At 36.9% G+C, this 23,815-nt stretch overlaps 1 protein-coding gene and 1 long non-coding RNA gene across 3 annotated transcripts in view; one reads left to right on the top strand and one right to left on the bottom strand.

The window, feature by feature from the left end:
• LOC129419172 (UPF0606 protein KIAA1549) overlaps positions 1-23,815 on the bottom strand; it is a 101,685-nt gene that overhangs the window by 62,305 nt on the left and 15,565 nt on the right. For both annotated transcript variants that reach the window (XM_055174220.2, XM_055174219.2), the window contains exons 3-6: positions 11,787-13,883; positions 11,577-11,665; positions 9,363-9,531; positions 8,999-9,129 (exon numbers count right to left, since the gene is read on the bottom strand). In XM_055174220.2, coding sequence (XP_055030195.2) covers positions 8,999-9,129; positions 9,363-9,531; positions 11,577-11,665; positions 11,787-13,883 — 2,486 coding nt within the window. The remainder of the gene's footprint in view (positions 1-8,998; positions 9,130-9,362; positions 9,532-11,576; positions 11,666-11,786; positions 13,884-23,815) is intronic.
• LOC141349736 (uncharacterized) lies at positions 3,761-5,184 on the top strand. The gene is made up of 2 exons (XR_012357738.1): positions 3,761-4,026; positions 4,460-5,184. It is a non-coding gene; the product is annotated as an uncharacterized lncRNA (long non-coding RNA).

Raw genomic sequence — 23,815 nt, 5'->3', positions numbered from 1 at the left:
TAACCTATAAAGGAAAGGTTTTTATGGAAAATAATAAATAATATACAGTTAAATGAATTATAAATGGGTACAGTTATAAACAGGGTGACCCTAAACAAACATCAATTGACAGAATGAGTTAACCTATAAAGGAAAGGTTTTTATGGAAAATCATAAATAATATACAGTTAAATGACTTATAAATGGGTACAGTTATAGTCAGGGTGACCCTAAACAAGCATCAATTGACAGAATGAGTTAACCTATAAAGGAAAGGTTTTTATAGAAAATCATAAATAATATACAGTTAAATGACTTATAAATGAGTACAGTTATAGTCAGGGTGACCCTAAACAAGCATCATTTGACAGAATGAGTTAACCTATAAAGGAAAGTTTTTTATGGAAAATCATAAATAATATACAGTTAAATGACTTATAAATGGGTACAGTTATAGTCAGGGTGACCCTAAACAAGCATCAAGTGACAGAATGAGTTAACCTATAAAGGAAAGGTTTTTATGGAAAATAATAAATAATATACAGTTAAATGAATTATAAATGGGTACAGTTATAAACAGGGTGACCCTAAACAAGCATCAAGTGACAGAATGAGTTAACCTGTAAAGGAAAGTTTTTTATGGAAAATCATAAATAATATACAGTTAAATGACTTTTAATTGAGTACAGTTATAGTCAGGGCGACCCTAAACAAGCATCAATTGACAGAATGAGTTAACCTATAAAGGAAAGGTTTTTATGGAAAATAATATACAGTTAAATGACTTATAAATGAGTACAGTTATAGTCAGGGTGACCCTAAACAAGCATCAATTGACAGAATGAGTTAACCTATAAAGGAAAGGTTTTTATGGAAAATAATATACAGTTAAATGACTTATAAATGAGTACAGTTATAGTCAGGGTGACCCTAAACAAGCATCAAGTGACAGAATGAGTTAACCTGTAAAGGAAAGTTTTTTATGGAAAATCATAAATAATATACAGTTAAATGACTTATAAATGAGTACAGTTATAGTCAGAGTGACCCCAAACAAACATCAAGTGACAGAATGAGTTAACCTATAAAGGAAAGGTTTTTATAGAAAATCATAAATAATATACAGTTAAATGACTTTTAATTGAGTACAGTTATAGTCAGAGTGACCCCAAACAAACATCAAGTGACAGAATGAGTTAACCTATAAAGGAAAGGTTTTTATAGAAAATCATAAATAATATACAGTTAAATGACTTATAATTGAGTACAGTTATAGTCAGGGTGACCCTAAACAAGCATCAAGTGACAGAATGAGTTAACCTGTAAAGGAAAGGTTTTTATGGAAAATAATATACAGTTAAATGACTTATAAATGAGTACAGTTATAGTCAGGGTGACCCTAAACAAGCATCAAGTGACAGAATGAGTTAACCTGTAAAGGAAAGGTTTTTATAGAAAATCATAAATAATATACAGTTAAATGACTTATAAATGAGTACAGTTATAGTCAGGGTGACCCTAAACAAGCATCAATTGACAGAATGAGTTAACCTATAAAGGAAAGGTTTTTATGGAAAATAATATACAGTTAAATGACTTATAAATGAGTACAGTTATAGTCAGGGTGACCCTAAACAAGCATCAAGTGACAGAATGAGTTAACCTGTAAAGGAAAGGTTTTTATAGAAAATCATAAATAATATACAGTTAAATGACTTATAAATGAGTACAGTTATAGTCAGGGCGACCCCAAACAAGCACCAAGCGACAGAACGAGTCAACCCACAAAGGAAAGGCTCCCATGGAAAATCATAAATAATATACAGTTAAATGACCCACAAATGAGCACAGCTACAGTCAGGGGGACCCCAAACAAGCATCAAGTGACAGAATGAGTTAACCTATAACGGAAAGGTTTTTATGGAAAATCATAAATAATATACAGTTAAATGACTTATAAATGAGTACAGTTATAGTCAGGGTGACCCTAAACAAGCATCATTTGACAGAATGAGTTAACCTATAAAGGAAAGGTTTTTATGGAAAATCATAAATAATATACAGTTAAATGACTTATAAATGGGTACAGTTATAGTCAGGGTGACCCTAAACAAGCATCAAGTGACAGAATGAGTTAACCTATAAAGGAAAGGTTTTTATGGAAAATAATATACAGTTAAATGACTTATAAATGGGTACAGTTATAGTCAGGGTGACCCTAAACAAGCATCAATTGACAGAATGAGTTAACCTATAAAGGAAAGGTTTTTATAGAAAATCATAAATAATATACAGTTAAATGACTTATAAATGGGTACAGTTATAGTCAGGGTGACCCTAAACAAGCATCAATTGACAGAATGAGTTAACCTATAACGGAAAGGTTTTTATGGAAAATCATAAATAATATACAGTTAAATGACTTATAAATGGGTACAGTTATAGTCAGGGCGACCCCAAACAAACATCAAGTGACAGAATGAGTCAACCCACAAAGGAAAGGTTTCCACGGAAAATCACAAATAATATACAGTCAAATGACCCACAAATGGGCACAGTTACAGTCAGGGCGACCCCAAACAAACATCAAGTGACAGAACGAGCCAACCCATAAAGGAAAGGTTTTTATAGAAAATCATAAATAATATACAGTTAAATGACTTATAAATGAGTACAGTTATAGTCAGGGTGACCCTAAACAAGCATCAATTGACAGAATGAGTTAACCTATAAAGGAAAGGTTTTTATAGAAAATCATAAATAATATACAGTTAAATGACTTATAAATGGGTACAGTTATAGTCAGGGCGACCCTAAACAAGCATCAAGTGACAGAATGAGTTAACCTATAAAGGAAAGGTTTTTATAGAAAATCATAAATAATATACAGTTAAATGACTTATAAATGGGTACAGTTATAGTCAGGGTGACCCTAAACAAGCATCAATTGACAGAATGAGTTAACCTATAAAGGAAAGGTTTTTATGGAAAATAATATACAGTTAAATGACTTATAAATGAGTACAGTTATAGTCAGGGTGACCCTAAACAAGCATCAAGTGACAGAATGAGTTAACCTATAACGGAAAGGTTTTTAGGTTTTTATATATATAAGGGTGTATACACACACACACACACACACACACACACACACACACACACACACACACACACACACACACACACACACACACACAGACACACACAGACACACACAGACACACACACACAATTTAATAAATACTGTTTAATAATTACTGTAAATTAATTATAATTCATTAATAATAATTATGTAAAACATATAAAACATTACATTTAAACAAAAACGTAATAAAATAACAAGCTCATATAGGGAGTGAAGTGATGAATATGAAGGCAGACAAACAGGTGAGAGAGAGTGGAGAATTATGGAAAATGACGTCCAGACGGTTATAAACGGGGAAAACAACGAGGAACTGACAGACAGTCTGTGACTGTGCATATACAAACATTAAGATCGAAAATAAAAGTCAAGTTTTTTAAACTAAAACCGTTATTTGAGTTCTAATAAGATGGGAAAACGAAACAAATAACTTCTCTGATGTCTCTTTATTGTCTTGCCGTTCTTAAGAAAAGGGAGGGCCTTTTGACGGGTTCCAGCACCGATTACCGTAAGTACATTAATAGACGCGCACATAAAAAAAAAAGTGCGGCCCACTTGACCGTGCATTTTCGAAGCGCGGCCCACTTGACCGCAGTTATACAGTCGACTAGGGTGTTTGGTGCCTCAATGTTAGTGTTCCTGAGTATTCACCTTATTTTTCACGACAACAAGGGCGGCGCCATTTCGCTCATTTTGTCAACGTTCTTCCGGCCGCATAGACGATGAGCAGCTGAGGCAGTGACTGAAGGCGACGCGTTAAGCTTAAAAAGCTCACTCGAGCGCCTTTATGTTTCTTTCTTACCAATTTTAAGCCAACTGAGGAACACCCTTATCCCAAGTAATGGTTCGACTACGATTTTCCGGTGTTAAACCACGCCGGGTGTTGAAAAGGTGGCCAGTTTCAGGTAAGCTATCTTAGCTAACTTTGTGCTCGTTCGCCTAGTTAAATTTGTGAAGTCCGTTCTACAAATACACTTAAGATCAGTAACGTTAGTTTATAAAATGCAACTATTTGAATGGTTTTAATTGTCCACCTATATTTTTATATTTACGATAGTACAACGAGATATTATAGTACATTGCATTCTTACAGTAGCCCACGTGATTCCTACAAGTTAATGTCAGTTCATTTCTCATTCAGATATTGATAATGACCTATTAAACAACGTATTATTTAACACTGAAGTTAAAGGTTGTGTGTATAATGTTACTGTCTCTTTTTAATGCATCTCTCTCTTACACACTGTTCTGTTTAAGTATGGGTGCCATTTATATATTAATTCTCATGATGCAAGTTTATTTTAAATACTAACATAAAAATGTTTATTATTTTCACAGATGCATTGATGTGTAGTGATGCAGTGGACAACTGTGAGGAGGATGATACAATCAACATGTTCCTAAACTGTGATGCAGAAACACAATGGGAGGATCCATCCGTCTCTGACCACAACTACACTTTAAAATCACAACTCAACCTGAAGCAACCTACATCTGATATGGGAAAACAATGGTGCAGTTTCCCTGACAGGGCTTATCCTGGTCCCAAGCTAAAATGCATATTTGAGCTACAATAATTTAAAAACACCTTTTACTGACATACCTCAACATATATGAGTGCCATTGTTTTGTCACAGGATGCGCACCAATTGTTTTTTGTAGGGTTTGTTTGTGAAAACTAAAATGTCCTAATATAATTAAATCCTAGTCCTGTAAACCCTGTCCGAGAAACTGCTTCAATGTGTTGAGCTGGCACAAATGTACATATCTCTGCTGAGAAACAACCATCTTTGTGTCAGCTTTACACAGGGTTGATATTGCATCCATTACACAGTCGCCAAGCACTTTACCAGTACATACACCAACAGCTTCCAGATAAACACTTGGGATCAGCTCCTGATGACTCCGATAAAGCTGTGTCTTAATTTATTGCAGGGTGGTCTTGCTTTACCTGTTGTAAAGTTACATTAAACCTTCATATGTGATCAGATGTCATGCAGTGATATTAAACATTTACAGTGTGATCAGATGTTGTGCAATTATATTAAACCTTTACAATGTGATCAGATGTTGTGCATTTATATTAAACCTTTACTATGTGATCAGATGTTGTGCGTTTATATTAAACATTTACTATGTGATCAGATGTTGTGCAGTTATATTAAACATTTACTATGTGATCAGCTGTTACCTGTCATGCAGTTATATTAAACATTTACTATGTGATCAGCTGTTACCTGCCATGCAGTTATATAAACCTTTACAGTGTGATCAGATATTATCTGTAAGGAATTTCTTAAACCATATGTGAGCTTTGTAGATTCCACTTAAAAGGATTTAAGTCTGCTGATTTGAAGGAATAAGTGTTGGCAAGTTTGCAAATGAATTCTATCATGGTACCACATAAAAACGAAATAGTTATTGGACTGGCTAAGGTGCACATTTGCTTTAAAAAAGACGAAATCACTGTGTAAATATTGGTAGACATACTTTTAATAATTTTCAATGCAGCTCCATCAACTCCTGACAGGACGAGTAATATGTCCCATCATAGGTAACTTGCCGGGGCCGCTTCATATCGTCTAACCACGAGACGATTGATGGGACAATATAAGACTATCCGAGCGTCGTATGACGTTTTAACCGTGCTCCTAATTTAAAACATTTACAGCAGTAGCGATATTTGTCATTTCGCTAAAGTTATAGTGAACTACAAACAATCTTCTAACCACCAAACTAACCACCGAATGCACTGTGCCATATTAGCAACGGAAGTCGGTTGACAAAATGCGGAAGAGCGAAGAATTAAAAAGGGGCGTGGCGGAATAAGGTGAATAGAATCTCCAATGACCAGGGCACTTTTAACAGGTGTTTCAGCTAGTGTATTCCTTAGGGGATCGAATCTGTTAGAAAGTACCGTAACGTTATGGGTCTTAGATGGACGCCGTATATGACTATGCCGCCTGACAGTCACCCAGTTAGACCGCCGACTTGACTCTGATGTCGGAACCGAGCCATGTGTATTATGATAAACACTATGCGCGCTCGATACAGTATTTATAATGTTTACATTAGCATCTGATGTCGGAACACTATGTGCGCTCGATACATTGTTTGTAATGTTTACATTAGCATCTGATGTCGGAACCGAGCCATTAGTCTTTTCGCTCGATACAGTATTTACAACAGTAACATTAGCGGTTTTGCTATCCTCAACTAGCGTTCGGATGCGCGATTCTAGTTCAGCAACCTTCTCAGTTAATCTTAAAGGGATAGTTCGGCCAAAAACGATATTAAACCCATGATTTACTCACCCCCAAGCTGTCCGAGTTGCATATGTCCATCGTTTTTCAGACAAACACATTTTCGGATATTTTAGAAAATATTTTAGATATTTCTGTTCATTAAATGTTATGTTACGGGGTCCAGGAACAGTCCACGACCCCCAAGTCCAAAAAAGTGCGTCCATCCTTCACAAATTAAATCCAAACAGCTCCAGGATGACAAACAAAGGTCTTCTGTGGGTAATCCGTGCGGTGTTTTTGTAGAAATATCCATATTTAAAATGTTATTAACTTTATAAACTAGCTTCCGGTAGCGCCGCCATCTTAGACTCAGGAGAGAGTATTAGCGTAGTGTACGCACTTTTCTTAGTGACGTATGACAAATTCGGAGGGCGGGGGCACCGAGCAGCAGCAGAGAAACTCTGTACGCTGCGTAAGCTCTCATCCTGAATGCGCATCACTCCAAAATGGCGGCGCTACCGGAAGCTAGTTTATAAAGTTAATAATATTTTAAATATGGATATTTCTACAAAAACACCGCACGGATTACCCACAGAAGACCTTTGTTTATCATCCTGGAGCCGTTTGGATTTAATTTGTGAAGGATGGACGCACTTTTTTGGACTTGAAGGTCGTGGACTATTCCTGGACCCCGTAACATAACATTTAATGAACAGAAATATCTAAAATATTTTCTAAAATATCCGAAAATGTGTTTGTCTGAAAAACGATGGACATATGCAACTCGGACAGCTTGGGGGTGAGTAAATCATGGGTTTAATATCGTTTTTGGCCGAACTATCCCTTTAATACTTCAATACACTTAGTGCATGTAAACCCATCTATGCTAACGGCAGAAGCTAAACTATACATGTAGCAAGTAGTACATGTTACAATAACAAGCGGAGTCTTACTGCTTTCATGCTGGGCGATGGCGTCTTTGTTTACCCGAACGCGCTCCGCGGAGCTGCATCGCGTTGGGGGTTTGGTTGTGGTACGCCTCAGTCGCCTGCGAACGTCTGGGTCCAGGGTGATGTTGGGCATGCTGAATCTGCGAAGGCCGGGCAGCGGCTCCTCCACAGCTTCCCGATCGCTTTCATGTTGGGCAATGGCGTCTCCGTTCACTCGCTTACGGTCCGTAAAGCTGCATCGCGTGGAGCACTCGTTTGTCGCATTCCTCGGTCGCTTGTGGACGTCCGGAGACATGGTGAAGTGGGCGCTGTAGCTCGCGTTGGATCTGCTCAAACCGATCAACTCCTTCGCAGCTTCCCGCTCAGGCGAGGACAGGTCAGAAAAGCATATATCAGATGAATCCGCCATTAGATCGGAAAATGCTAGCTTCAGTCGGCAGCGTTTGTTGAAGCTAGCGGGCTATATGCTAACACTGTGGGTGTTTATTAGTGATAAATAGTTTCACGTGGTAGTACTGCTCAATAATCCTCACGGTAAAGTATTCCTAGGTAAAACTTAATATATAAATAGGAATAAGATAGTAAAAAAGGCTTTTAGATGAAGAACTCGACGGAGCTCCGATGCACGATCTGTGAAGATATTTTGTAAATCTCCTACAGTAAATATAAAAATATATATATATATATATATTTATTATAGTAATATGAGTTGCTAAGGACTTCATTTGGACAACTTTAAAGGCGATTTCCTTAATATTTTTATTTTTTCAACCTTCATATTCCAGATGTTTGAATAGTTCTATCTTGGCCAAATCTCGTCCTCTCCTAACTAACACCAATGGAAAGCTTATTTATTCAGTTTAAGATTAAATATGTATATCTCAATTTAAAAAAATTACCCTTATGACTGGTTTTGTTGTCCAGGGTCACATATGACACAAGCATGATTGCAACCAATAAAACTCATGTCCGACCAAGTGTGATTGCTGAAGGGAGTGCAAAGCATCTATGTAAAACACTGTAGTGCGTGTGTACTCTGTGAACGGTAGTGAATGAAACAAATAAGAGCCATTAGTTTTGTTGCCATGACAACGACTGAATTAAACAGCCTGCTATCTTCCTAAAACCAATCAGATCACACAGTTGGAGATGATGTCATCCCGTTACACCGGGAGGAAGTCAGTAGAGCAAGCTCTGAATGCTCATCGCATACCAAGCTGGATGAATTAAAGCCATTGAAAGCAATTATGTAAGGAATAATTGACGACGGGCCATTGAATTATAAGAAAATAATGCACACCAAGGTGGTAATGCGGCACGACACGAAGCGGAGGGCCGTTACACCGCAGGTGTGCATTATTTTCAAATAATTCAAAGGACCGGAGTCAATTATTCCACTTATACCACGGTTACCACAAACATTGCTCTGGTGCCTATTTTTAAGACATTTGAAAAGATAGGTGTGCGGTTTACAGAAAAATAATCAACACCCATAGAACATTTCTCAGCCAATCAGAATGCAGCATTCAACAGACCCGTGGTATAATCAGAAAATAATATTATTAAGGTTATTCCTTATATGTCTCATTAACATTATAATTTACATATTGACAGTTTTGTCTCTGCCATAACATCTTAGCATAAGATATTTGATTTACTTTGAATATATTGGCAGTACTTACATGTACAGTGAAGTTAGTGGATTCCTGTGATCGTCTGAGGACTTCAGCTAATGCAGTGATCAGACCCTTTTCCATATGCTCACTGAAGGTACACATATGGATGTCTATGTGGTTGGGTACAAACTGAAGCACTGCAGAGAGACAAAAACACATCTTGACAAAACATGCAAACAGTAAATGATAAGATGCTAATGATTGAAATCAGTTGCTTATGTATTCCGAATCAAAATGCTTTGTTAAAGAATGACATGTTACTGTATTTATATCCATTGGCCATTGATCAACAACATACAAATGCATAACATAATAAAAGTTGTGACCTGCAATTTCCACCGATAATTAGTTTATGTATACTATGTTGCACCTGAATGAACGTGAAATTGTTGGTCTGGTACAGGACTGATGGGTGACACACTGATAAAAGAGCTGGAGGTCTGAGCAGAGAGTCTCAGGGCGTTAATGACTGATATGGCAGTATAAACCAATGGCCCAGACACAGCACGAAACACTAAGTCTGGAGGAGCTTTCACTACCTATGACAGAAAAAACACTTTTTAGAATACAAACATAATAACTTTAATAGAATATGTAATAGAATTGACCCTTTTGCAAAAACCCTCTCGCTTTTGCTACGTTCGACATCAGCCAAAACACTCCAACTGCACTAGAAATAATTATAGTGAAATAATAACTAATGGGAAAAAAAACGATGTGTTAGCTTCAGACAAAAGGTCTGTAATATGCATGCAAAGTATACAAATTCAGGATGTTAAAAGTGACTCAGACAAAACAAAATGAATATTGAAGCTATAGTCTACAGGTCATAAAACTGAAAGTACTGCATCACATTGCGATCAATACTGACTGAGAGACAACATTAAGGAGCAACACTGTTCCTGTAAAACTGTGTAGCTCTCGATTTACTTTTACCACCATTAAAAAGCAAAATTATTATGCATTTATTATGTCACATTCAGTAAGCGATAGGCTACACTATAGTGTGCCGCAGGTTTGTTAACTGTGATTTGATTGTCAAACAAAATAACAAATAGCAAGGGGGGCACATAATATTTTGTGCAATGATTAGTTAGGTCACCCGTCAATCAAACTCCCGGGGAATGGTCAATTCTCTACCAACACATGGAAAAGCTTTACAGTGAGCTTAGGTCAGCATACTAAACAAATGTTAATCTATTTTTTTATTCTACAATGTTTATAGTATAATTTTGGTGAATCTTAAAGGAAAACACCACCGTTTTCAATATTTTACTATGTTTTTACCTCAACTTAGACAAATAATAGATACCCATCTTTTTTTAATGGATGCACTTAATCTTTGTACAGTGCGTTGTAAAAGTGTTAGCATTTAGCCTAGCCCCATTCATTCCTTAGGATCCAAACAGGTATGAATTTAGAAGCCACCAAACACTTCCATGTCTTCCCTATTTAAAGGAACAGTATGTAAGAAATTTATATCAATTAATCATAAAATGGCCTGACATGTCACTAGACATTAAGAAATCATTTTCTTTTCAAATACTTATATCACATAACAGTGTTCTGGCCAGGATATTGTAATTTAAAAAGTGGAGTTGCAGCCCTCAAACGATGTTTATGTTGTCATTTTGTGTATTGGCCACCAGTTGTGTGATTGCAGTACCAGTTTTAGCCACAAGTTTTGTGATTGCAATACCAGTTTTGGCCACAATCCTACATGTTTTCCCTATTTAAAGACTGTTATATGAGTATTTACACGAGTAAATATGGTGGCACAAAATAAAACGTGGTGATTTTTTAAGCGGATAAAAAATGAAAACTATATTGTGTGGTGGAAGAGCACTTAGTTTGCAGCACTTCGACTTTGGCGCACAGTAACATTATCACTCCTGACTACTGCCATCTTGCACAAACCTTCGTCAATATTACTGCGCCCGAGGTTGAAGTGCTGCAAACTAAGTCCTCTTCTGCCATACAATATAGTTCATCATACTTAAGTCTTTAAATGGGAAAAACATGGAAGTGTTTGGTGGCTTCAAAATGTATCCCTGTTTGGATCCTAAGGAATGAATGGGGCTAGGCTAAATGCTAACACATTCACAACGCACTGTACAAAGATTAAGTGCACGCATTGAAAAAAGAGGGTATGTATTAATTTGTCTAAGTTGAGGTAAGAACATAGTAAATTTTTGAAAAACGGTGATGTTTTCCTTTAAAGCTGTAGTGTGTGGATTTCAGCGGCATCTAGAGGTGAGGTGGCAAATTACAACCTATGGCTAAGTCCGAAGTTCACCCCTCCTTTACAAAACACATAGAAAAGCTATTGTATCTGCCTTAGGACACACATGTTGTAAATTGGCAACTGTAAATTAGTACAAATAAATGCTGTTCCCAAACATTTTTCTCATGTTGGTTTACCTTCTCTCCAAAAATCTGAATTAAATCCCATATAAATTTTAAATAAAAAAATATTTAAACTAAATAGTAAAATGTATTTAATGCATAATCAATTTTAATAAAATAATTTAATGATTTTATAAATAGAAAACTGTAGACCTATTAAATCACATGTCCATTATACCTGTAGCTCCACTGAGCGATTAAACTCATCTTTCAGAATCTCTCTGATTTTGGCTTTGGCATAACCTGCAGTGGACCCTGGGGGAAACCCTAAAAACAAAGCAAATATTAGGCTTAGTGTTGTTCATTTAGCTGTAAATGATAAAAAAGTACATTTATGTGATCCACAAGCATTCTGCTGATGCATTGCTAAGTAAATTTAAGGTCTTACCGACTCTAATCAAGTAAGTGTCTGGCTTTGTGATGTTGCAGAGACTCTTCTGAGCAGTGGTTGTTGGAGGAGTTGTGCTTAGGGTTGTAACTGATGAGTCTCTTATCGTAGTCACTGTTGCGATTGTAGACTCAGTGTCATTATGTGTGGGAGCGGTTACTGTAAAGCTACTGATCGTTGTGATGTCATCACTGTCTGTAACCATGGTGAATGGAGTGTCAGATGGTGTTTCGGATGGGAACGAGTCATCTGCCATCTCTGTTACAGGAGGAGCTGAGGTTTCATTAAAGGTTGACTCAGTCGGGTATGTCGAGGATACACTAACAGTCGTGGTCACTACAGTGTTAACTTCAGTACTAGGAAAGAAGGTCTCTGTTGGAAATGGGGTGATAATCCATTGGTTTTCGTTAATAGATGACACGTCATCTGATTCCAAAGTCATAGGAGGTTGGGTGGTCACCAGTAAGGAAGTGTTGTAAGTTATGAAAGGTGTGGCAGCTAAACCGATGTTTGAATCCTGACCGACCAATGAAGATGAATGGTCTGTTGAGGGTGTCAGTATGAAAGATGGCTCCAAATATGGCACTGTAGTATTTGTTAGTTTCGGATTAACTTCTGTGTTAAAAGGTTCAAATCCAGAGATATCCGTTGAAGATTCCTCAGTCCAGGAATTGTTGTCTGCAGGCTGCAGATTGTCATCAAGCATTGCGGTCAGCATGTAACTTGGGTCAATGCTGTAAGTACTGGTGGGCGCTATGTGTGTAGTGTTGATTGGAGGACTAAAGGTCGTACGATCGTCAGCCTGATCTGGCAAGCTGCCATTGTCCTTGGTCAATTGAATTGTGTAGTACTCCAAACTGTTCATGTCTGGCAAAAGCATATCTGTGGGTTGGATGGTGACAGTGGCTGCCCAGTCGGGCGGCACCTCTGAGCTCTCATTCGCAGACTGATTTTGGTTTAAGATATCTGACGCTATTATAGGAGTGAGTAATGAATGTACTATAGTTGGTTGGATGGTTGGATAGGATGAGGAAATAGTGTGGCCAGGCTCAAAAGTCAAAACACTGGGTTTACTGGTAAAAACTGGAGATGTTAACCAAGAAATGGGAACAGTGGTTGTTAGATGTTGGTTTAAATCAGAGGTGGGGACATCTGAGGTTGAATTGCTATTAAAACTTTTAACATGTTTGTTGGAGAAATGACCAGTTTCACTTGTAGAGGTGGGATACAAGTGTATGCTAGAATAGGACATCACCACTCTTGTAGGAAATGTGGTGTCATAGATCTCAGAGTTTGAGTCCTCAAAGTCATACACATCGGTGGGTAGATTGCTAACCAATGAGTAGTCAGTCTCCTCCGATCCCATGAAGGACACAGTTCCTAGGTAATCTCCAGAACCGTAGTCCATATCCATGGTGTGAGTTGGGAAGAAGTCTTCAGGTGGGACCATAGTTGGCTCAAGAGAAGCTGATGTCACTTGATGGTTTACAAGAATATGACTCTGCTCCAACTGCAGATTGCTCGTATCACGTTTTACAATTGTGTTATGGATGGGTTGTGACTGAAGGTCGGGAATTCTGCTGGATGAGTCTCCAAAAGGAATCTCGGTGTCACTGTTGCGCACCATTCCATTCTGGATTTCAGGAATGATAGTCTCATCAGAAATTCTCCAAGGAGAATCTTGTCTTTCTGAAGGTAGCAGCACAGATAAACTTTCTGTAGGCTGTGTGAATTGAGGAGCTGGACTGATGGCTCCCCAGGAGGAGGGGACTCTATAAGAGGTAGGCACATGAGAATTTACTTTTCGAGGCTGTCTGGAAAAAACTCTGGCGGGAGATCCAACGACTTTTTCAGACTTTAAGGACTGTAAAGGTGGTGTGGCAAGAGGGTCTGGGCCTCGGTCTGAGTTCAGGGAGTGGGTGAGTACCGAGCCAAATACAGTGTTAATACTGTGATTCTCTGTGGCTTTGGATGTAACCGAACTAGGTGATAGAGAAAATCCAGATATGGCGGAGGATCCAGACGAAGAGGAGGATGCATTATGCAGCATTTCCATTGAAGACTCCTTTGGCATGTTTGGAGGCTCCAAAGGCCAGTCTAAGAAAGACACAAAGAAAGTAAAACAGTGAACTATGGTGCTACAGATACGCAGACATATTGGAAATGACAAAGTCAGCCATAAACAAAGTTAGACCTTGACATCAGGGTAAATAACTGGGCATTAATAAACAGTGTTATATCAAAAAGTGTCAAAGACATCTGTGAGACCACAGTGCACTTTTTTTTCTTAAATAATTGAAATGTCATGATTACTTGAGTCACAATCACCAACTTATGGGGATGGTTTGGCATGTGCCAATTTCACAAACCAGTATTTAAGTAATTGAGCATTCCACTTTCAAGAAGGATTCCTGAAAGCAGAATCAGACTGTCTAGTTTATATTCCAAAACACGTATTAACTTTCCATCAGCTCCGCTTTTACAGCGCGTGCAGAGGCTGGGCATTACAGCTGGCAGTGTTTGGCCTGGTATTCACAGGCAGCTGCACCGTAATGAAATGGCCCTTTCTAAAACAGAGAATGGAAGGGAAGGGTGAGAAGCTTCTTAATGAAGCATGAGAGGGTGCAATAGTCTCAGAGAGTCCGTAAACTGTGGTGATGGGGCCAATAAACTATAACAAGGGGCTGAAACTATAGAGAAACCTAAAGATGAATGGCCGATTATTGTGTCTGCCAGATGTCTGGGTGGGTGAGCAACAGCTTTTGAAATGCATCCTGTTTAAGACATTATAAATGACTGGGTGGATTAGGATGTGTTATTTATTGCAATGTGTCATTGAGCAATGTGAAACTACTTCAGTCTGCAGCCTATAAAATTAGGATTTAAATTACGCTGGATTTAATGGTGACCTCAAAGCAAAGGTTAAGAATAAAGGGATAAAGAAATGTCTAGGTCACATAAACACATTAATAATTGCTTTACAGTAAGCGAATGACATCACCTGCAACAAATCACATTCCCAAAACAAGGTGCAGACATGCGGAAACAACTCACCATGGCACAAAACGAGCCTTATATGAGGAGAAATTAGTTCATTTGAAGTAGTCACAGATGTAAGCTGGCATAAAGCATAAGACAGATCTGTGACTCAGCATCGACTGACATCATTCTTTCTTAAAAAAGCGCCACAACACAGACTTCACACAACCTTTTTAAAACACAAAGCTAAATTTAGACACTCTCCCCCGCAAAAAGCGAACCAATACATGGATTAAATGGATAACACTTCCCAAATAAAACATTAGCTCTGTTATCAAACGAAACAGGGTTTGAGAACATGCCCCTGCTCCGCGGACCACTTTAAAGACGATGAAAAGCAATAAAAACAAAGCGATGACAGTGAGGCACCAAATACGAAGCAGCTTACCTTTTATAACATGTAACCGCACTGAAATGATTCACCAAGAAACCAGCATCCTATGCTACATTAATAAGGTCAGCATGCTCCATGTTTGGTTTTCTGGAAAGTCAATGGTTCTTTGATACTCTCTGAGGCTGCATTACTCACTTACATGCTCTGGCCAAGTGTTTGAAGGCCCTGTAAAACAGACGGCCGGGTAACACAGACAGTCATGACTGAATAACAGAGCCTGAAGCAATGCAAAAAAGAGCATAACAGTGTTCGCTACTTCTCAATAACAGCAAGAAAAAATATATAGAAAAAAACTACCATAAAAAGCTGGTTTTCGGTGAAAAGCATAAGTGTGTGTTAATAATACGTGCTATTACAGCCGAATGAAATTACGTCTAAGTTTTGTCCCATTACTTACTACACAATGCATTTACACTAGTGCTGCACAATTAATCGCATCGCAATCGCAATCGCGATGTCAGCCTGTGCAATTATATGACAGCAAAATGTTGCAATTATATTAAATAAATAAATGTGTGGACTTGTTAACACAAACTTTCTGATAACAGTTTGATGATTTTCCTTGCTGTTTAAAAAAAGAAGGAAAAACGAACAAAAAAGGCAGTGCACGTGTGGCATGCACGTGTGTGGTGTGCGTCGTCACTTATACCAGAGCGAAGATGGATGCAGAGGAGGTTGACAGTGATCTGGTAGCTAAAAAAACCTCTATGTCTGTTGTATGGCAGTATTTTGGATTTAGGATTACTGACACTGAGCAGTTGCTACATCACGAAAACATTTTTAGTTTTACAAATACACATTTTAGCCAAACTGTGTGTGGATTTTCCTTAAAACCCATCAAGTTGACTCATAATACCATTTAGTATAATCGCAATCGCACATCTCAATATTAGCATCAATAACCGCAATGGGAAAAATTATCCAAATCGTGCAGCCCTAATTTACACTATGCACCATGTAGTCTATAATCTACTGTATTAAAATGAGAGGCTGGCCTGGTATTAAATCTTAAATCATAAATGGAACACTAAATGTTTTTTGGAAGTATAAGCAATTTCCTAGACAAGGGCAAATTACGTTAAACATGTGAAACATAATTGAGTTGATGAAAATCAATTTGTACACTATACTTTTGATGTCAGTGTTACCTGTTTTGCCCAACATCTGTCACAGTCAGACTAGGGATTTTCAATTCAGTTAATTTTTCCGACCAACAACCTCAGCCTGTTAACCGAACATTGACCGTTAACTGATAAGACTTTAATATTAAAGGGGCCATGGCACAAGACTTTTTTAAGATGTCAAATAAATCTTTGGTGTCCCCAGAGCACATATGTGAAGTTTTAGCTCAAAATACCCCACAGATAATAAATTATAGCATGTTAAATTGCCACTTTGTAGGTGTGTCCTTTTAAATGTAAATGAGCGGTTTGTTGCAATTGAAACTCAATTGTGCTGTGAATTATTTACTCTTTCCTTTTCTCTGCACTAAATGGCAGTGCTGTGATTGGATAGTGCAGATTAAGGGGCGGAATTATTATAATAAGAGTTCCTTAAGACATCATAAGGAGAGCCAAATTTCAACGACCTATTTTCTCATGTGCTTATAGAGAATGGTTTACCAAAACTAAGTTACTGGGTTGATCTTTTTCACATTTTCATAGCACTAAAACATGGAAATAGTCAGATTTTCATGCCATGGCCCCTTTAAATTGTCATCGAGTAAAAATACAGTTGATGGCCGTGACCGGTAAAAACAATACAAACACACACGCGCGTCTCCGTGCATCTTCCAAACCATACTCAAGCACGGACACATAAGCAGTAAAAATGATTTCTCATATAAATGATCACTTTACCAGACCGTCAGGGCAGAAATAATTGGAGTCATTTCACAAATTGAGTTTAGAAAAATGTCTGTAGGTACGTGTCGACACGCATTGTGTGTTATAGGGCTGCAACTAACGATTATTTTCATAATCGATTAATCGGTCGATTGTTTTTTCGACTAATCGACTTATCGGATAAAATATGAATATTTACTTAATTAGATGTAGTGCTGGGCAAAGATTAATCGCGATTAATCGCATACAAAATAAAAGTGATTTTTGGCATAATATATGAGTATGTGCTGTGTCTAATTATTATGTATAAATAAATACACACACATTCATGTATGCATTTAAGAAACATTTACATGTTTATATATATATTTATTTCTATTTTTATATATTCTATATTAAAAATAAATTTAAAAAAATTATATATAAGTAAAACAATTCTGAAATGAATATATGAATGTGTGTGTGGTTAAATGTACACAGTGATTGGACACAGTACACGCACATATATTATGCAAAAAAAAACACTTTTATTTTGTATGCGATTAATCGCGATTAATCTTTGCCCAGCACTATGTTTTCACATATTATAGCTAAGTAAGTCACTAAATTAGGGTGTTCACGTGTAGTGGTGTACTTTTAAAAGTGCAAAAGCCACACACTACTACAGAGTTTTAATAATATTATATTTTTGATTTAGATATTTTAAAGATACAATTTGTATTTATGTGCCGAAAGATGGCGCCAGATCAAACGAAAACAATGTTTACTGACGCTCTGAAGCAGCGTGGAATTATGGGATTTGTAGTCTTTAACTTTAGCCATCAATCAGACGAGAACGAGAAATCACGTTGATGGATAAGGTAATCAAGTCTTATAAATGTTGCTTTTGATGACATAGTTTATTTCATTATGTAAGTTTTAGGGCTGTCAAAATTAACGCGTTAATAACGCGTTAACGCAAATTCATTTTAACGCCACTAATTTTATTAACGGAGATTAACGCAACGCGCAATTTCTGTTTGACCCTTGGTCCAGCCCATAGTTGAATGAACAGAGACGCAGACAAATGTGACTCTCTCTAAATGAGTAAAAGGTTTTCATAGAAATAAGAACATTAAGCAAATTGCCTACCAAATCCAATGCTCTAAATGCTCGTTGGACATCTGATACGATCTTTATTTATACGTCTGAGAGGTGTAACGTTACCGTCCTCCGGCTAATGCTTAATCTAATACAAAGATGCGTCTCAATTCATTTTGGTTTCGCTTTTATGCATGACTTAGAAAATAGACTGCAGGACTTGCTTGATGTTAAAAGAGTCATTAAGAGAGATAAAGTTCGGTACCTGATTAATGTTAAAGAGTTATTAAGAGCGACAAGACTCAAAAGCGATCCCCTCACGCTGACTGACTGATATCTGAAGCGCGTGCACACAGACGCGCGAGTGCGCGACCCGGATATATAGACATCTACACAAAATTACAGTTTTACAAATATCTGTTTTGATAAGAATTCACGCAGGTAGGCTCTATAATCTGTTATGTTTTAAGTAAATGTTTGGTTAACTGTTGGGTAAAACTATCTGATGTGTAACATTATATTAGATCACTTAGATTTTAAGCAGTCTGTCTCAATGTCAATCAAACAAAAGGAAAAAAAGTTGAACATACATTGATGATGTTTTTGCTTTGTGTGTGCTAAATCTATTAGTTTTACCAGTGATTTTAAGGTATTGATGTGGTAATATAATGGATGTGGAAATGTTTGTGGTAATTTGACTCTTTCAACTTCAAACACGTGTAGTTCTGTCATATTTTGTTATATTTCAACAAATCATGCATTGTTCTATGTTTTAATAGAGAATGTCAAAATATGAACAACTATTTTTTAAAAATTTGCTAATTCCGACTCAACTTGCCAGCACAGGTCACAAATGATGCAGCAGCAAACAAAAATGGAGAAAGAAAAATCTTCCGAAAGGAAAATTCATATACAAAACAATGGCTGGTGATTCTGTTAAAATGTAAACAGGCTGTTGTTAACATACATTTGCATAAAGCATCTATATATGTATATATGATTAGAATATTAAAAACCTGAAAAGTGTTAAATTAGGGTAAATTAATTTAGAATGGATAAAAATGTGCGATTAATTTGCGATTAATCGCAGTTAACTCATGAAATCATGCGATTAATCTAGATTAATTTTTTTAATCTATTGACAGCCCTAGTAAGTTTATATGTGATGTTCAAAACGAAATTGTTAGTCATATTGATATTACAGTATAAGTCCAAATTCGATGGTAAACACAGCTCAGAATTAAGTTTTCAACTTACAATCTACAATGATTTTTCACATAATGTATTGACAGTACAAATCTTATTGTGAAGTGTCTTAAAATGACCATTTATATTGCTGTACAATACCTTTTGATGTGCATATCGTCCGCGGGAAGACGCGCTGATTACAGTCTACACACTAATGTTGTGATCAATATAATAGCATACGTTTTTTGAAGGGTTACGAATCAAAACAACTCACCCATCGCGTAAAACACAAGCAGGATCAGAATCTCACAATACCTTTGATGTGCATATCGTCCGCGGGAAGACGCACTGATTACAGTAATGTTGTGATCAATATAATAACATACGTTTTTTGAAGGGTTACGAATCAAAACAACTCACCCATCGCGTAAAACACAAGCAGGATCAGAATCTCGGTCTAGTTAAATGTTGTCGTGAAGCTCTCTCTATCCAGATAATGCAACACCAAATTGATCCTCCCTCGTTTTGTTCCAAACTCTTCTTGGGTCGTTTGGTTGGCCCGTACGCTTACAGGAGCTGACACAACCAGCGGCAGACGTTACAGAGATATCCATAAGTCCATAAGCAAGCGCGTAGTTCCGCATTTGTCCACAACACTGGCTGCGTCCGAAAACTCAAGGCAGTAAGGACTGTGAGGACTTGTGGCCTCGCTGCCTCATGAGGACATGACTTCGGCCTTTGTGATAACTAATCACATATTTGAAAACTACAATACTAATTTCTCGCTAGAAATGAAATTAAAATGCTTAAAAAGTGAAAATATACGTTTATTTTCACTAAATTTGTGCTCCAGCCGCTTCCTTGGCCGCCATTTTATTTTTTCGAGCTGGACCAGTGTGGTCATGTGGTTTACGTCAGTAAAGGCGGTGACAAAGGGTCACATGGATATTAACGTCATTGACAGGAGACTGCACTGCCCCGTGTCAATGTTTTGAATGGAAATTTTCTCACGATTTACAAGTAGTAGAAAACATTACAGATATTGATAGTAATCAGCTGGACAAAATATATAACACTGGCCTAGTGGTTTTTGTAGATTTTACTGCAAATATCTTACAAATTGCACCTTTAAGCCTTAAATAAAAAAAGTATTGTGCAGCTTTTAAATAGTAAAACATCTTTAAATGTCAAAATATCAATTAACAAAATGAATTAAGTCTTCAGGGATGTGCTGAGAATTATGCCACAGATTAATAAACACATTTTAATCTTCATCTTAAAACCTTGATGAATATTACGATTATTTGTTATTAACAAAATAAATAAGCCATGAAAGTGGTAATATACATGCGTTGTTACAGTAATAAAACCCGGATTTCCCCCCTTACTTTAAAACAGATGCTTGTGGTTCATTACTATTTTTATGAAAACCCAAAAACAAATAAACAAATACAAAGTCACTTATATTAAAGGAAATTAAACCTTTATTAACCAGCGTTCGTTTGCGTTTTTGCTTCCGTGCTTTTAACCAAGCTGGTCGGCTGGTCAGAAGATCACCTGAATAAAATTGCAGCTTGCGTTGTATGAAGTAAAAGTGAGCATACGCTGTATTAAGAAACAGCACCTGACAGCTTGCATTGTATGAATAAAACTTAACTGACTTTGAGCAGGCAGCTCACGCTGTATGAAGAAAAAGCACCTGATGCGTGTGCCTGTGCGGGAGCATGTGACGTCACACACCAACTAATCAATAATGAAATTTGCTGACAACGCATGTCATAATCGTTTTTTGTCGATTTTATCGATTAGTTGTTGCAGCTCTAGTGCGTTAATAAATATTTTAATCGATAATATTTATCGATCATAAATTCTTACCTTCGGGCAACATGAACATCCCTATTAACATGCATTACAAAGTGTGAAATTTATCATTGTGTGTGTACCTGAGATTAAAACCCATGACCTTTTGCTCTGCTAACCCCACGCTCAACCAGTTAAGCTACAGGAACGCATATTGTAACATTATATAGTAATATTTATATTAATAGTAAACAAAGTGTATTATTTTTTTTACAGCGTCAATATAACCACATATTTTGCTGGGAAGCAGAACGCTCTTTTTTTCTTAATTGTATCATTAATTTGGACAATGCGCAACTGAAATAAAATCGCAGCAATAAATTAATTAAAGATGGAGTAACTCACTAATACTGATAGGCAGACAAGTTTAATAATTCATTCTAAGAGGGTCACCTTGAGCCTAAATGAGCAGTGTTTATCTTGAGTAATGGCAGACGGTCTCTCGCTCGACAGACAACCAGCGGGGGAATACCACGACCCAACAGAGGGGTGTGCCAATGACTCCCTTTGCCACCTGCTACAGAAATACAACCATGTAATGCATGAACAGTCTGGCATTGTTGGAGCTATCACTTTCACCGACACAAAGATCCATCTAAGAAATACATATCGTATAGACGTGTACAATGATGTAACTACTGTTCGTAGCTACAGAGTTGTTTTATTATAAAGTAAATTATAAAAGGCTTTGTAACTAGTGAACAACTTTAGCATGACGTAAAATGCAATTCATGCTGATGCTCTGAAATGAAAAACCCATAAAAAACATAAATCCCAAATGAAACTATCGAGAGTAGAAAACATTCCCAAGATTTATATTGGTCAGAATTACAAAGCATAAAACTGTAAAAGTAGTAATGATTTTACAACACACGTCTTGATTGTAAAACCAGCCCCCTTTAAACACAAAAAGCAAAAACCTTATGTGGATTAGAAAACATGAACATTCTGTAACATGTTTATAAATTCCCATATTATTATAATTTAACATAATTGCAAAAACATACCTATACAAGCAAATGCCCTTTGGCCCTTAAATGTTGGCAACCCAATATAATAAAGGTTTATTAGACTTTAGGCACAGAGCACAACTGAATAATTGTGTTAACAAAATGGCACATTAGAGCCCTAAAGAGTTGGCAAACATCTTGTTTCTATGTTAAGAATCAGCATAACATCTTCTGTGCTGCCTTCCTATATATATTTTTTCCTTTACAAAGTTAACTTCGACGCATGTGTTGACAGCTACAGTGTGTAATTATCATCATATATCATACAGTGAGCTACATCTGAACTTTAAATAGTTTCTTTGGCCACCCTGTTAAAGGATTAAGATAATTTACTCACCACCATGTCATCCAAAATTTTGATGTCTGTTCAGTTGAAAGGAATTTATGTTTTTTGATTTTAATGGACTTTTATGGACCCCAATACATAACAGTTTTAATACAGTTTAAAATTGAATTTTCAAAGGACTCTAAACGATCTCAAATGAGGCATACGGGTCTTATCTAGCGAAACGATTGTCATTTTTGGCAAGAGAAATAAAAAATATGCATTTTTAAACCACAACTTCTCATCTTCCTCCGGTCCTGTGACGCGCGATCTCACGTAATACGTCATCATGTCAAGAGGTCACGGATGACGTATGCGAAACTATGCCCCAGTGTTTACAAGTGTGGAGAAAAAAGACCGTTACGACGTTGTTGTATGTGGAATGATACTAATTAATGTCTTTGTGTCAGTTTATTCTTTAAAATGGTCCGCAAATGTGCGTTTCATATATGTAACACATGACCTTTCAACGTCATTAAGCAATTACGTAAGGTCGCGCTGGCTCGTCACACGGCCGGAGGAAGATGAGAAGTTGTGGTTTAAAAGTACATATTTTTTATTTTTCTTGCCAAAAATGACAATCGTTTCGCTAGATAAGACCCTTATGCCTCGTTTGAGACTGTTTAGAGTCCTTTGAAACTGCAATTTTAAACTGCATTAAAACTGTTAAGTGATGGGGTCCATTAAAGTCCATTAAAATGAGAAAAATCCTGTAAAGTTCTCCTCAAAAAACATAATTTCCTCTCGACTGAACAAATAAAGACATCAACAGTTTAGATGACATGGTGGTGAGTAAATATCTGGATTTTTTTGTTTTAAGAAAACGAACTAATCCTTTAACTCTTTCCCCGCCAGCGCCAGCATTTTTAATGCCTTCCAGAAAATGTTCTTATTTAAATATATAAAAATATCCTCTACTCTATATAAAACACGTTTCATCCTACCTTTATTTGTTCTTTTTATCACCTCTCAAATATGGGTAGGTTTCTTCAAAAATAGATATAATAGGGATAATTCCATTTTTTTGTGTTTTGATAGAGATCAGATTCTGAGCGATCCTCAAAACATACATGAAGTTTGAACTGTTTGCCCCTTAGGGAATACTTCCGGGTTTTATAAGTTGGGTAAGAGCGCCACCTGTGGATAATAGCAGAAATACAGATTGCCGGAAAAAAAATCGTCATTTGCAGGGAAGCGTTTTCTATTAAAGGTGACATAGAATGATTGAACGGGGTATTTATCCTTGTTCTGTGATGTGACATGTAGACAACAAAATTTTGGTTGGGTCT

The sequence above is a fragment of the Misgurnus anguillicaudatus genome, chromosome 15 (assembly GCF_027580225.2).
Source record: "Misgurnus anguillicaudatus chromosome 15, ASM2758022v2, whole genome shotgun sequence".
NCBI classification, from domain to species: Eukaryota; Metazoa; Chordata; class Actinopteri; order Cypriniformes; family Cobitidae; genus Misgurnus; species Misgurnus anguillicaudatus.
Note: the sequence above shows the minus strand (reverse complement) of the source record. Positions and strands in the feature narration are given on the sequence as shown.